Source organism: Lethenteron reissneri, chromosome 24 (genome assembly GCF_015708825.2).
Source record: "Lethenteron reissneri isolate LAM-NWPU_2019-01 chromosome 24, ASM1570882v1, whole genome shotgun sequence".
Classification (NCBI taxonomy): Eukaryota; Metazoa; Chordata; class Hyperoartia; order Petromyzontiformes; family Petromyzontidae; genus Lethenteron; species Lethenteron reissneri.
The window spans coordinates 3,798,689-3,810,938 of NC_083802.1; the positions used below are offsets into that span (position 1 = coordinate 3,798,689).

At 44.7% G+C, this 12,250-nt stretch overlaps 1 protein-coding gene across 1 annotated transcript in view; it reads left to right on the plus strand.

Moving 5' to 3' along the window:
• Positions 1-12,250, plus strand: part of LOC133346429 (immunoglobulin superfamily DCC subclass member 4-like) — a 346,604-nt gene that overhangs the window by 201,623 nt on the left and 132,731 nt on the right. The window contains exons 7-8 of the mRNA XM_061557994.1: positions 4,281-4,459; positions 7,575-7,803. Of these exons, the coding sequence (XP_061413978.1) occupies positions 4,281-4,459; positions 7,575-7,803 (408 nt within the window). The remainder of the gene's footprint in view (positions 1-4,280; positions 4,460-7,574; positions 7,804-12,250) is intronic.

A 12,250-nucleotide genomic window follows, 5' to 3' on the forward strand; every position in this document is an offset into this window, starting at 1 on the left:
GTATTCGGGTTGTACTGTGCGTTGTTTGGTATGAAGTCCAACGTTTCGCTCCAAATTCTGGGAGTTTTTTTTGCATTCCTGAAGAAACTCCCATCTTCTTAATGTCAAGCAAAACGTCCGACATCGTGACGAACAACACGCAGGTACAACCTAGCAGTACATCAAACTAACTTTTTCAATCTAATTTGTACACCGTTGCAAATTCAGTAATTCCAATTTTTTGTTTTCTTTTACATTCATCGTGGTGATATGTTTATTCTGGAATCACACTTTGTCTTTGGATTTATTAAATGCACAGACACGGTTAAAGGACACCATCCCATGGGCATTGGCTAGGTTTCACACCAGACAATCCCTCTCCCATTCCCCAGCTCATTGCTTGGCTCACCATCCGCACTCTCTGTGGTCCCTTGCTTGCATCCATTGCCCTCTCTTTGTACCTGACCCTCCTACCCCACTCAAAACCAAAAGATGACAACACTACCCCATGATTAATTGCTAAAAAAGTTATTTTTGCAAGATCCTAGCTCTTACATTAAACACATTTTCCTATTGTGCTATGTCACCAGTGCGAAATGGATTTAATAATCTCAAGGAATCAGGTACCGTAGCATTTCATCTGGGCAGCAGGCTGTAAGAATGCCATTAGGTGAATTTAATGCAAAGGAAAATAATGTGTCCATTATTGACCACCTAGCAAATAAGGACAAATCATGGGATGGCAGATTGACCCTGCTTATATTCTGTGGTTACTTATACCGTATCATAAAGTACAGTTATATTATTATCTGGATACAATTCCGAAAGATTTCTCCAACGCCATATCACTAGAAAGGAGAAAATCGCCTCTTGATGATGCAAATATTCATTGATAGCAAATAACGTTTTTCAACTCAAGTACCAAACTTATTGCCAAGCAGCTCGTGATGATAGTTTTGGATGTTCACTTGTAGAATATACTTTATCCTTGTTCAATAGCTTAGTTTTCAAAACCTTGAGCAAAACAATTGCCTTCATTGACTTTAAATTCAGTCATGTCACGTGTAGCACATTGAACATTATGCAGTCATATCTGCCTTGGTGTAGGGATAGACACTTATTGTCAGTTAATAAAATAGCATAGCAATTGTGAACACATACTGGACTCTGGCCAATTAAATTACTTCGTTTGCCTCACTGACTGTTTTGTGAACCTGAGGAAGTCCAACACTATCACTGTGTTAGTCTGAATACTGATCAGAGTTTTAGTGGTCAGAATCTCTAAAATCCATAAAAATATTTAAAAGGCTAAGGATATGTTGGTTGGTATTAAGTCATTGTATTTTGGTGCAACGTAATGTCGTATGCCGATTTCATGGTAGTAAATGGTATTCGTGTAAGCAAGTTTAAAAGACTGCCTTTTTATTGCCTCAATAAGATGTTTTTGCAAAGCCTTAATTAAGAACTCTTGTGCTCTGAGGCAGCAGAGGTTCTCAACCAGGCTTCGCCAACCCCTAATGGGCCACATTCACCAATAAGGGGGCTACACAAGGTCAAGTGCTCCATAAGGATAAGCATTAGAGGGTCCATGGAAAAGAGTAGGGCTCGTCACAAAAGCAACTGACTCTCTCCTCTCTCCTGCTGCTCGGCTGGTCAGGTGACACATGGTGGTATAGCCGTCCATTCATTACATATCATCTGCACTGCCAACCTTTGTCACAAACATGTTTCTCCTATACATGTAGATGACACAGTGAAACTCCATTTACCTGCAGCCTTCTTATCTGTGACACTTGCCATCTGCTGTGTCAAGCAACTCTGCAAATCATCTCCTTAACTATGGAGTAGCTCTTCCTTTTCTTAATTAATTCACAGATAATAGGAAGAATGCAAACACAGACACGATTCCCATTATGGTTTTTTTTTCACGGATAAGAGAAATTGGAAAATACCCACGAGGCCAAATTCCGCAAGGGGTCATTTTGTCTCTTAAGATGAAGGTTGTTATGTGATGATAATGGTTTAAATGGCAGGTGGTGGTGGCACACTATGGAGGTGACGGTCGGTGGATCACACGTACAGTATCTTGTGAATGTCCCTCCCCGTGAGCATTAAGGTACCCCGTGGCCTTCCAGAAGGATCTACAGCAAAAATGTGGATTCTTGTCTGTTCTGTCTGTATGGGTTAGAGTGTTTCCCCATCGCATGTTTAGTGACATCGGGGATGTCACTGTATGGTGCCGGCCGGAAGGGCCGTGCCGTTCGATGTTCCTACATAGTGGACAGCGCCGTGTGGGTGGCTGTGTGACACCAGCCCTAGTGGGGACAGCGCCGTGTGGGTGGCTGTGTGTAACACCAGCCCTAGCGTGGACAGCGCCGTGTGGGTGGCTGTGTGTAACACCAGCCCTAGCGTGGACAGCACCGTGTGGGTGGCTGTGTGTAACACCAGCCCTAGCGTGGACAGCGCCGTGTGGGTGGCTGTGTGTAATACCAGCCCTAGTGGGGCTCGGCGAACACTGGGATAGTGCGGGCACCACGCACAGCGATTGGTGGGGGCTCCCACGAGGGAGAGTGGGTGAGCGTCAGACCAGGGGCAGGGTTGCCCCGGGCCATGGCACTCTAGTTGACCCTGTAGACACGTGGTCAGGAGAGTCCACACAAGGGGCCCCAGGAGGGAGGGGCGCTAGTGGGTGATCACGTGTCCGGGGAGAGCTCTTGAGAAGGATCGAGAGAGTACAAGAATGCTCGAGAAGGCAGGCAGGGCCGAGGGCGGAGCGGCCCCGATCGTAGGGGGATATAAGGTGGGTCCCTGAGAGGGACCGGGGTCGCTGAATTCCACAAGCTGGAAGCTCATCAGGAAGCGGGAAGCTCTTTGTCCTACGAGGCAACCACGTGGTCGGAGACCCGAGTGAGGGTCCGACCCTTTGTAGCAGTAACTCCTCTGTATAGAGTAGTTAGCTGGGTGGTCACTACCCTCGGCTGTATCTGGTAAAGGGGCAGTTACCCCTTATGTTACGTGTTACAAATAAAAGTGTTGCCTCTAAAAGGAACAACGTCTGTGACTCAGTTGGACTCACTATACATGCTTTGGTTTTCTCCAGGTGCACTGATTGGTTTCCTCCCACATGTAAACACTAATAGGCCGATAACAACTTAATATATAGAGGACCGCAGAGCTTGATGGAAAATTTGGTACCAGCTCAGCTTCTGACTGTCGTTCCCGCTTGTCTGTGGTTCCTGACGGCTCTCAGTCGTTCTCTCTCTCGAAAGTCAGCGGACACTGTGCGCATTACGGGTTGAAAGTATTCTTATAAAGCAACTTTACTGGCTATGGGAATTAAGACATTTAGACCCCTGAATTGTTTGTTACCTCGGGTGCTGTCAATGTCTGTTAAGTTTGGTTGTCTCTTGGAGAGATTGGCTCCTGCCATTGTAATGTGGAAATCCTCCCACTAGCTTAGGACTGTGAGCAGAGATGAGCATTTTTCAATGCTGATTTGAGCATGGAGACATTTTGACTTAAAAAAATAACAAAAGTACAGTCTTGATTTAAAGCTTTCGTGACTGCAGAGATTCATATTCTTGGTGCTTTCGGTAAAGTCACGTAGAAGGGAAATAATAAAATAAAAACTATATATAACAATAAAAATTCTCACGACGTTTCGACTGCAACACAAGAAATCATCATCAGGTGTGAAATCCACAGCAAGTCGAAACGTCGTGAACATTTTTATTGTTTTATATATTCTATGCTTTTATTATTTCCCTTCTACGTGACTTTACCAAAAGAACCAAGAATATAAAAGTACAGTCATTAATTAGTTTTTTTCTGGAATGTCCACCGCATACAAACGCACATTGTCATGGGAACTGGACAAGTTTTCTAACTTGACAAGAATAAGAATCGACTCGAGAGGGCCTTTCGCACCGTGCCCCAAGAAGCAAAGATTCTAGTGGGTAGCAACCAGGGACTGTACTTTTTCTCTGTCAATATTCATGTGTTTTGTCTTTTGTTTTTGTTGTTGCTGTGCTCACGCACCACTGATCTCCCTTGTAAAATGGCCAGGAAACGGGCCAAATTGGATCATCCGTACAGCAAATCAAATGAACTCAAACTTCTATTTCAAGAGCCCTTTAACAGATTGACCCATGGCCTAATAGCTTGTCCGTATAGCTTGTATAAACTACATTTCCCGATTTACACCTCGCTTTTTTTTACATTTCTTCGTTGTCCTGTGAAATATCGAGAGCAAAACAAATCACGTGTAAAATAACGAACGAACGGATGTGATGTGAGGACAGCTCCTCCGACCATCACGCAGCACCCGGAGACGAGCACGCAGATGCGCGCCAGCACGGCCCGCTTCCTGTGCAGGTCCTCGGGGCAACCCGTGCCGCGGCAGCGGTGGCTCAAGAATGGGCAGCCTGTCGTCTCCAACGGGAGGGTGAACGTGCAGAACGGGAACCTCATCATCAACCAGGTCACTCACCCACCCACCCTCCATGCCTTTGATCGGCTCCGTAACTCCTCCACACGCATCGCCGGGCGTGTTGCTGGTGGTAATGCACTCGTCGTGTTCTACGTATACATTGTAATCCGTCGTATCTGAAGTCGAAATACAGGCGTCCGTGTTGTTCACGGTGACGTGAACACACTTGACAGGAGGGCCGCAAGAAGGCTTCTGTCTCCCATCCACTGAGCATGCAGTAAACCACTGCAGTCTGCACTCCTTCGACGGAGGAATACAACAACTACTACACGAGCTCTCTCCTGAAGCCCTATCATTGCTATCAGACCTCGGACATTGGCATTGAGCTCGTGCACACATTGGCAAACGTAATAATAGAATGCATCGTATCAGCAAACCTTCTCTCTGCTAGTATATGTGAACGTATGCTTCTTACTGTTATTCTGAGACCCCCTCCTAAGATCAATAGGCTGCGATATTGCTGCTATTGTGGAGTTCTTGCAGTGTACACCAGGATTTGAGTGCCTACTGATAACTTTTCAATATCATGGCTGGGTGATCTAATAAAATTATTTAAATTTAAACAGATGACAATATTCAAACCTAGTGGCCAATAATATTTCTGCTACGAATGTCTATGGCAGTTTAAATATATAAAAGAAAATTGTGTCATTATGGGCTCAGGTAAGTCCTAGGCCTTCCTTTTGTGGAATTAACATTTTAATTTCAGGCAATCGTCACACTTTAAACAAATAAGTAATCGTATAAAACTACTTTGCCTAATCTCCTCCATGTGTTTCTGTGCAAGAGATTAAGTGAAGCCTAATTACATCCCTCCAGTCCGCGGTATCCCAGAAAGGTCATACTCGGGGCTTCCTCGTGTGACCTCCAAGTAATGTGGAGGAGGTCGCACAAGTCCGGGACTCAATTTTGTTCACCAAGTCTTCCTTACAGAGACACCTTGTTTGAATTGCACGTGAGCGAGCCCTGTGCCCAGACATCACCCAAGTTTAGGAAATGTTTTCGTTTTATTGAGTGGTCACCAAGGGGAGCATTATCCCAGGCATTTTGGGGGAGCGGTAGTGTAGTGGTTAGTGCACTGCACCACGCATCTGGCGTCCCGAGTTCGATTCCCGCTCACGACCAATTACAGCCGCGAATATTTAAACCGGTCATGGGCCTCCGTTAGGTCGACTCAAACTCAAATGAGTACCTGGTGCAATGTATACACATTGCCACTCTGGAGACAAATGTGGTAGGGCGTGGCACTGGACATCCTCTTCCTCGTGTGCTTTGCCAGCATTCATAGGTTGTTTGCAAAACAGCACTTACCCAAAACGTCTATTAAGTCTATAGGGGGATCTTTGTCTTTGTTGTGTGTATGCATGTACGTTGAAAGTAATGTTTATTAGGTATCTATCCATAGTTAAATACTCAATGTACTTATCTAATATTTTCTGTAAATTGCTGTACATAGAAGAAGTGGGAAGTGTGCAGATATCGCCATGGTCCAGAGAGTTGCATTGAGCAAGCTTTATATTTTACTCGTGTTCATACGTGTTACCCTACGTGTCTAGAAGGCGGTCATTGCGCTGGTTAATTGTTTCATGGATGTAGCAGAAATCGTTTTGCTTTACAATTGTTGGTTAAATTGACAGAACATGGGAGAAACTCATAAAAGTGTAATGGCTAACACGGACAAGCAGTTTAACTGTGAGGCATATTACACGAATAATAAAACGTATAAATGGCAAACAGAATGGGACAACAGCCCGTAAATTCAACAGCCAGTTAAACAGAGACACATATTTTAAAATGTGTTTGCTATGTACAGTAGAGGATATAATTTGTCAATATTGTTATCTTTGAGGACTAGCAGATCCATGAATCTTGTCGTTATCTGAGAACGCCTGAGGATTTACAGATAATTTTGATGATGAATAGAAAACTTCCAACAAGCACTCTATCACAGCCTAATTGAAGTTTCACACGATGGCAAGGTGATCCAGTGTTTGCTCGTGATGTCTGCACTATGTCATACATCACGCAGAATACAGCACTGGGTTTCCACTAGGGGTGTAATTATTAGAGTTGCACCGAATAGCACCTTCTACTTTTCAGCACAACATCCAACACCCTATATGGTTTTCTGCAAATCCGAATTAGAGGATGAATAGAATGAATATGTATTTATTGAATAACGTGGCACGTCTCTTTGTCTTCACCTGTATGCCTAATTTTGTGTTTCTGTCTCCATCTGTCCCCCCCTTCCTATGTGTCTCTCTGTCTCCCTCTGCATTACTCTTCATGTCTTCATATGTCTCTTTGTTTGTCTTGCTTTGTGCCCCTCTATTCTTGTATCTGTCTCTATGTCTCCCTATCTCTCTCAACTCTGCATCTCTTTCACCATCATCTCTGTGACTCATGCAGCCAGCTATGGCTACAGGGTTTGTCGGTACATGTTGTTTATGTCGTTTATTGTGACATTTCGGTCTCTGTTCCTATGATCACTATTACATTGCTTATGGCTTTATTTTGGTGATTTCTAAAAGTTTTTTTGGTTTGGCCATGTTTGTTGCAGTACGGAGTTAGACTGATGGCTTTAATCTAAGTTGTATTGTGGTTGTTGTTGTTTGATTTGCATCCCACTGGGATTTTTGCACACAGCGTTGGTGTACGGTGCTTTTTCTGGAAGACTTTGCAGTTTTTTCCTGGATTTTTTTTGTTTGCGCATAGTCACTTTAAGATGTTTTCTTGTTCATGTTTTTGTTTTTTGTTTGTTGCCGTTGCACCCGATTCAAGAGCCGAATGGCTCACAGGGCTATAACTAATGAATGAAACTGAAACTGAAAACTGACTCATCCCCATCTATATATCTTAATTTGTGCTTACCGTAGTTGTTATCGCTGCTGCGTGGGGAGACTTTCATCCAGCAGTGGATTGACAAATGGCCGCAAATTAAAAAAAAATCGCTCACACATGCTCAGCCTTTAAAACATACACCGAGGATATACCATCGTCGCTAGCGAATAGATCACCTCGTGGCTCGCAGCACCTTTCCGCCGTCAGCACGGGAACACCGCATAACCCATTTGAACGATCCTCGCCGCGCGCGCGTGCATTGCAGGTGAGGGCAGACGATGCTGGCTACTACCAGTGCATGGCAGAGAGCCCGCTGGGCAGCGCGTGTGCCCTCGCTGTGCTCAAGGTGAGCGTGCTGGAGAGCCTGCTGTCGCCGCCTCACCACCTCACCGCCTCCTCGCTCTCCAACACCTCCGTGTTGCTGTCATGGGAACGGCCGGTGCAGCACAGCGAGCGCATCATCGGCTTCTCTCTTCACTACCAGCGTGCGACAGGTCCATGCACGCCAGCCGCTTGGCACTGACGGCTCCGTGCCCGATATGCGAAATGCAGGAGGAGGCACACACGTTCGTGAAGAAGGGCAGTGGGCATTACCTTTGTAAGAAGTCTCCGTCCCAGCTTAAATATACCCTGCCAAGCCTGGCGGTGCCCATTCAGACCGCTGTCTTTCCGACAGACCTGTTCTTCACCTGAGGACGGCTGCTTGCGTTGTGGCCGAAACGTCGTGAGAATTGTATTTTATTATGTTTTATTCTTATTATTTTATTATTTGCCTTCTACGTGACTTTACCGAAAGAACCACGAAGATGAATCCCTGCAGTCACGAAAGCTTTACATCGAAATTTAAGTCTCTCTACCTTTTCGAGAGAGTTATTCCGGAGGATGAGACTTATTCCGGAGGATGAGGCTTATTCCGATGAGAGTGACTGTACCCTATGCCCTTGTCGATTAGTCATCCTGCCTTTGTTGATGAGCAGGGTAAAGTGCCCATTGTGAATACGCGCCCCCTTGTAAAGGAGAATCTTCATACAACCGTCATATATAGTGAGATGTATAGCTGGGCATAAAAAAGTATTTGTGGAAACATATTTCTGAAAAGCAAGGGTATGCGAGGTATCACACTATGTTAAACAAAGTTGTGCCAGATATGACAAGCAGAAAATGGTTATATTTTATGTAACTACCTTTAATTACAGACTTGAATGTTCTTCCACTAAACAGGAGTGCGAAGAGAGCCATTGAGGAGAAATATAGCAGCCAGCTGCGTTGAGGCAGCCAAATGAATGAAATTGAACAAGGATGAAATTGAATGACATTGATATAAATATTTCAGTCCTTTAAAAAGTTTAAAAGGTCTTAGACATTCACAATTCAGCAGATTGGGTGCATTGCTAATTCCTGCTACAATTTACTGTCGTGGGTGTTGGAATTAAATTGTTTAATCTCTGACAATAGGTGTTGTGGTCACCACCGTTACCGATAGAATATCCAGACATATTTATAATATAGTTCACCACTAGCAAGAGTGGTCCATAGCACCGCAGAATAGCTTGTTTGAGTAGCTGTGCTTTCCTTTTAGCTATCGGACACAATGAAGTTAAAATATATATTTTATGTGGTGCTTTCTTCACCAGCACCACTACATTCACTCAATCAGGATTACAAAATAATGGGAATTTCGCCAAATATTTCACTAATGACCTATTTAGTTATACACTGTTTTTATTTCACCCATTTTTATTGACAATCCTAATAGATGTTCAATATCTTCTTAATAATCATGTCTTCCCAGCATCAGAGTATTGGTACAATTTTCTGATGATATCATGGACATCAGACGTGTAAGTAAATATAAATAAATGACATCACGTACGGAGACGAACTGCATTTGGAAATGTAATTCTGTGATTTTTATTTTATTTTGTTTGACCCTGTTTATTTCCAAGTGAAATGTTGTAAATGCAATCCTAAGTAGAAATACCGATAAAAACGAGGTGGCCTGGGCAGCTTTTAAAGGTCAGAATGCTAAGATTCTGATTTTCAATCCAGGCAGCCTCCTCTGAGTGCTCATGCATAACGAGTTGTTGCATCTCTCAGAGAGTTACCCATGGCTGCGCACACACAAAAATCACATAAAATGTGTTTTTTTTACTTAATTTAGCTACATTCGAGCTCAAAGAATTAAACATATCAAGGTTGACTGTCATGCAATTGCATAATTTACTAATTTATGGAAAGAGAGAGAAAATAAAAACAATACAAGTGTAGTGGAATAACGCGCGCTGGGGTTTGCAAGCGGTGTGCATGCATGTGCGAGTTACGGACAATGAGGTCGCATCGGGACGACCAGGTGTGGCGAGAGGGAGCAGCGGAAAGGAGACGGCCAATGAAGACGCATAGCAGTGATTGACTGGCTGCAAATGCAGGCGCGGAACAGGCGCCAGGTTGACGGGAGATTGAGGCGATAACGGCAGAAGCCACGGGCGTGAGACATCGGGAGGTCACCAGCTTAATTAATGAGGAGTTAATGAGGAGGAGGGGGATATATACGGGAGCGTGCGAGAGAGTTGTTGAGTTGGTCGGAGTGAAGACAAGAGGGGAGAGAAGAGAAGTCCCAAGCCCCGTGGTCCACACCTCGCCCTCTCCAGCGGTGATGGCTAAACCCGCACTGGAGGCAAGGGGCGAGGTTGGAGAGACGAGGGTAGAACAGGCCAGCAGTACAGAAGCTAGCGGAATCCCAAGTGTGAGTGTAAGAAGGCTAGCAGTAGAGAAGCTAGCAGAGAGTATATCTAGCAGTGGAGAAGCTAGCAGAGTATATAGTGGAAGGCTAGCAGTGGAGAAGCTAGCAGAGTGTATAGTGGAAGGCTATCAGTGGAGAAGCTGGCAGAGTATATAGTGAGAGGCTAGCAGTGGAGAAGCTAGCAGAGTGTATAGTGGAAGGCTAGCAGTGGAGAGGCTAGCAGAGTATATAGCGGAAGGCTAGCAGTGGAGAAGCTGGCAGAGTATATAGTGAGAGGCTAGCAGTGGAGAAGCTAGCAGAGTGTATAGTAATAGGCTAGCAGTGGTGAAACTAGCAGAGTATATAGCGGAAGGCTAGCAGTGGAGAGGCTAGCAGAGTATATAGTGGAAGGCTAGCAGTGGAGAAGCTAGCAGAATATATAGTGGAAGGCTAGCAGTGGAGAAGCTAGCAGAGTGTATAGTGGAAGGCTATCAGTGGAGAAGCTAGCAGAGTGTATAGTAATAGGCTAGCAGTGGAGAGGCTAGCAGAGTGTATGGTGGGAAGCTATCAGAGTGTGTAGTGGTAGGCCAGCAGCAGAGAGAGTGAGGCGAGCGGAGCGTGGCAGGCAGGCTAGCAGTGGAGAGGCTAGGAGAGTGAGAGAGAGAACAGGCTAGCAGTGGAGAGGCTAGGAGAGTGAGAGAGAACAGGCTAGCAGTAGAGAGGCTAAGAGAGTGAGAGAGAACAGGCTAGCAGTAGAGAGGCTAAGAGAGAGAGAGAGAACAGGCTAGCAGTGGAGAGGCTAGGAGAGTGAGAGAGAGAACAGGCTAGCAGTGGAGAGGCTGAGAGAGTGAGAGAGAGAACAGGCTAGCAGTGGAGAGGCTAGGAGAGTGAGAGAGAGAACAGGCTAGCAGTGGAGAGGCTAGGAGAGTGAGAGAGAGAACAGGCTAGCAGTGGAGAGGCTAGGAGAGTGAGAGAGAACAGGCTAGCAGTGGAGAGGCTGAGAGAGAGCGAGCGGAGCGAGCGAAGCTAGCGCAGCAGACGACCAGCACAAGCGGGATAATCACGACGGAGTTACGGGCTGTCGAAAGCGAGGAGTTCTGTAAAAAAAAAGTGACACAGGAGGAAAAGAAGAAGTTGTCCGAGTGAAATAAAAAGACTACACAAGTAATATGAATAACCTTATGGGCTGAATGTAGATTATCAACGAAGTGTACCTGTTCAACAACATTTGGCTTATGCCATGTGCTAGTTAAGCTAATTAAAATAATATTTAGGAAAATTGTAAGAGCCATTTAAGTGAATTCCCTGGCTCATGCATTAAGAACAACTAAAATCCCCAGTCAGGAATCTGAACTGTTGGGACAAGAGTGCTGTGATTCTGCATCCCAGGATCTTGTTCACACAAGAGAGCAGAGCTCGTGAGAAAAATGAATGACTCGCTCAGCACTCTATTCGACTGCCTTGGCTCTTTCCGTTCCTATTGCTGACACACCAACACCAGATGCTTACGTTCATTTGCTGAATCGACCTTTTGCCAATTGCAGCTTCAAATATTGAAATGCAAAGCCAATAATGTAACCTGAGTTGCAAAAAATAGTAACACACAGTAGACACACAGATGCACGCACATGCAACATACTTGAATTGAAACATCAACAGTAATACTGAAAAATAACAATGTTAAATTCCTGCCCTTGCTGATCAGCAGTGAGAGTCTTTTCTTACCTTATCATACTACCATAGCATTATTCATGTATTGCAAGCTATGTGTCACTCTGCTAATCAGCAAAGTAGTGTGATGATATGCGATACACCAACAAAATGAAGATGATTTTGTCAGATGTCAATATGACCTGGAGAGCAAACAGAATACACGTCTAATGGAACTCTTGGTTGGTTGTGATTTCTCATGAGACACACCTATTTATGGCCTAATTACAATATTTTAAATATAATTATCACGCTAAAGATGTATTGAAAGATTTTTCACTTCATTGTAATTATACAATTTTGCATGTATTTTGAACTTCTTTCGCACTGTACGTAGCCAACCGTGCCGACCGGAATATTGAAATATATTTACGTGTTTATTGGGCATACCCGTGTTAATTCGTGAATGAATACGATTTGAGAAGCGAGAACCAAGAGCCCCTGTGCGTATGGTCGCGTTCCTGTGAACACCGCGGCGGTGGCGCGGGAGCGGGCAAGGCACCGCCGAAGCT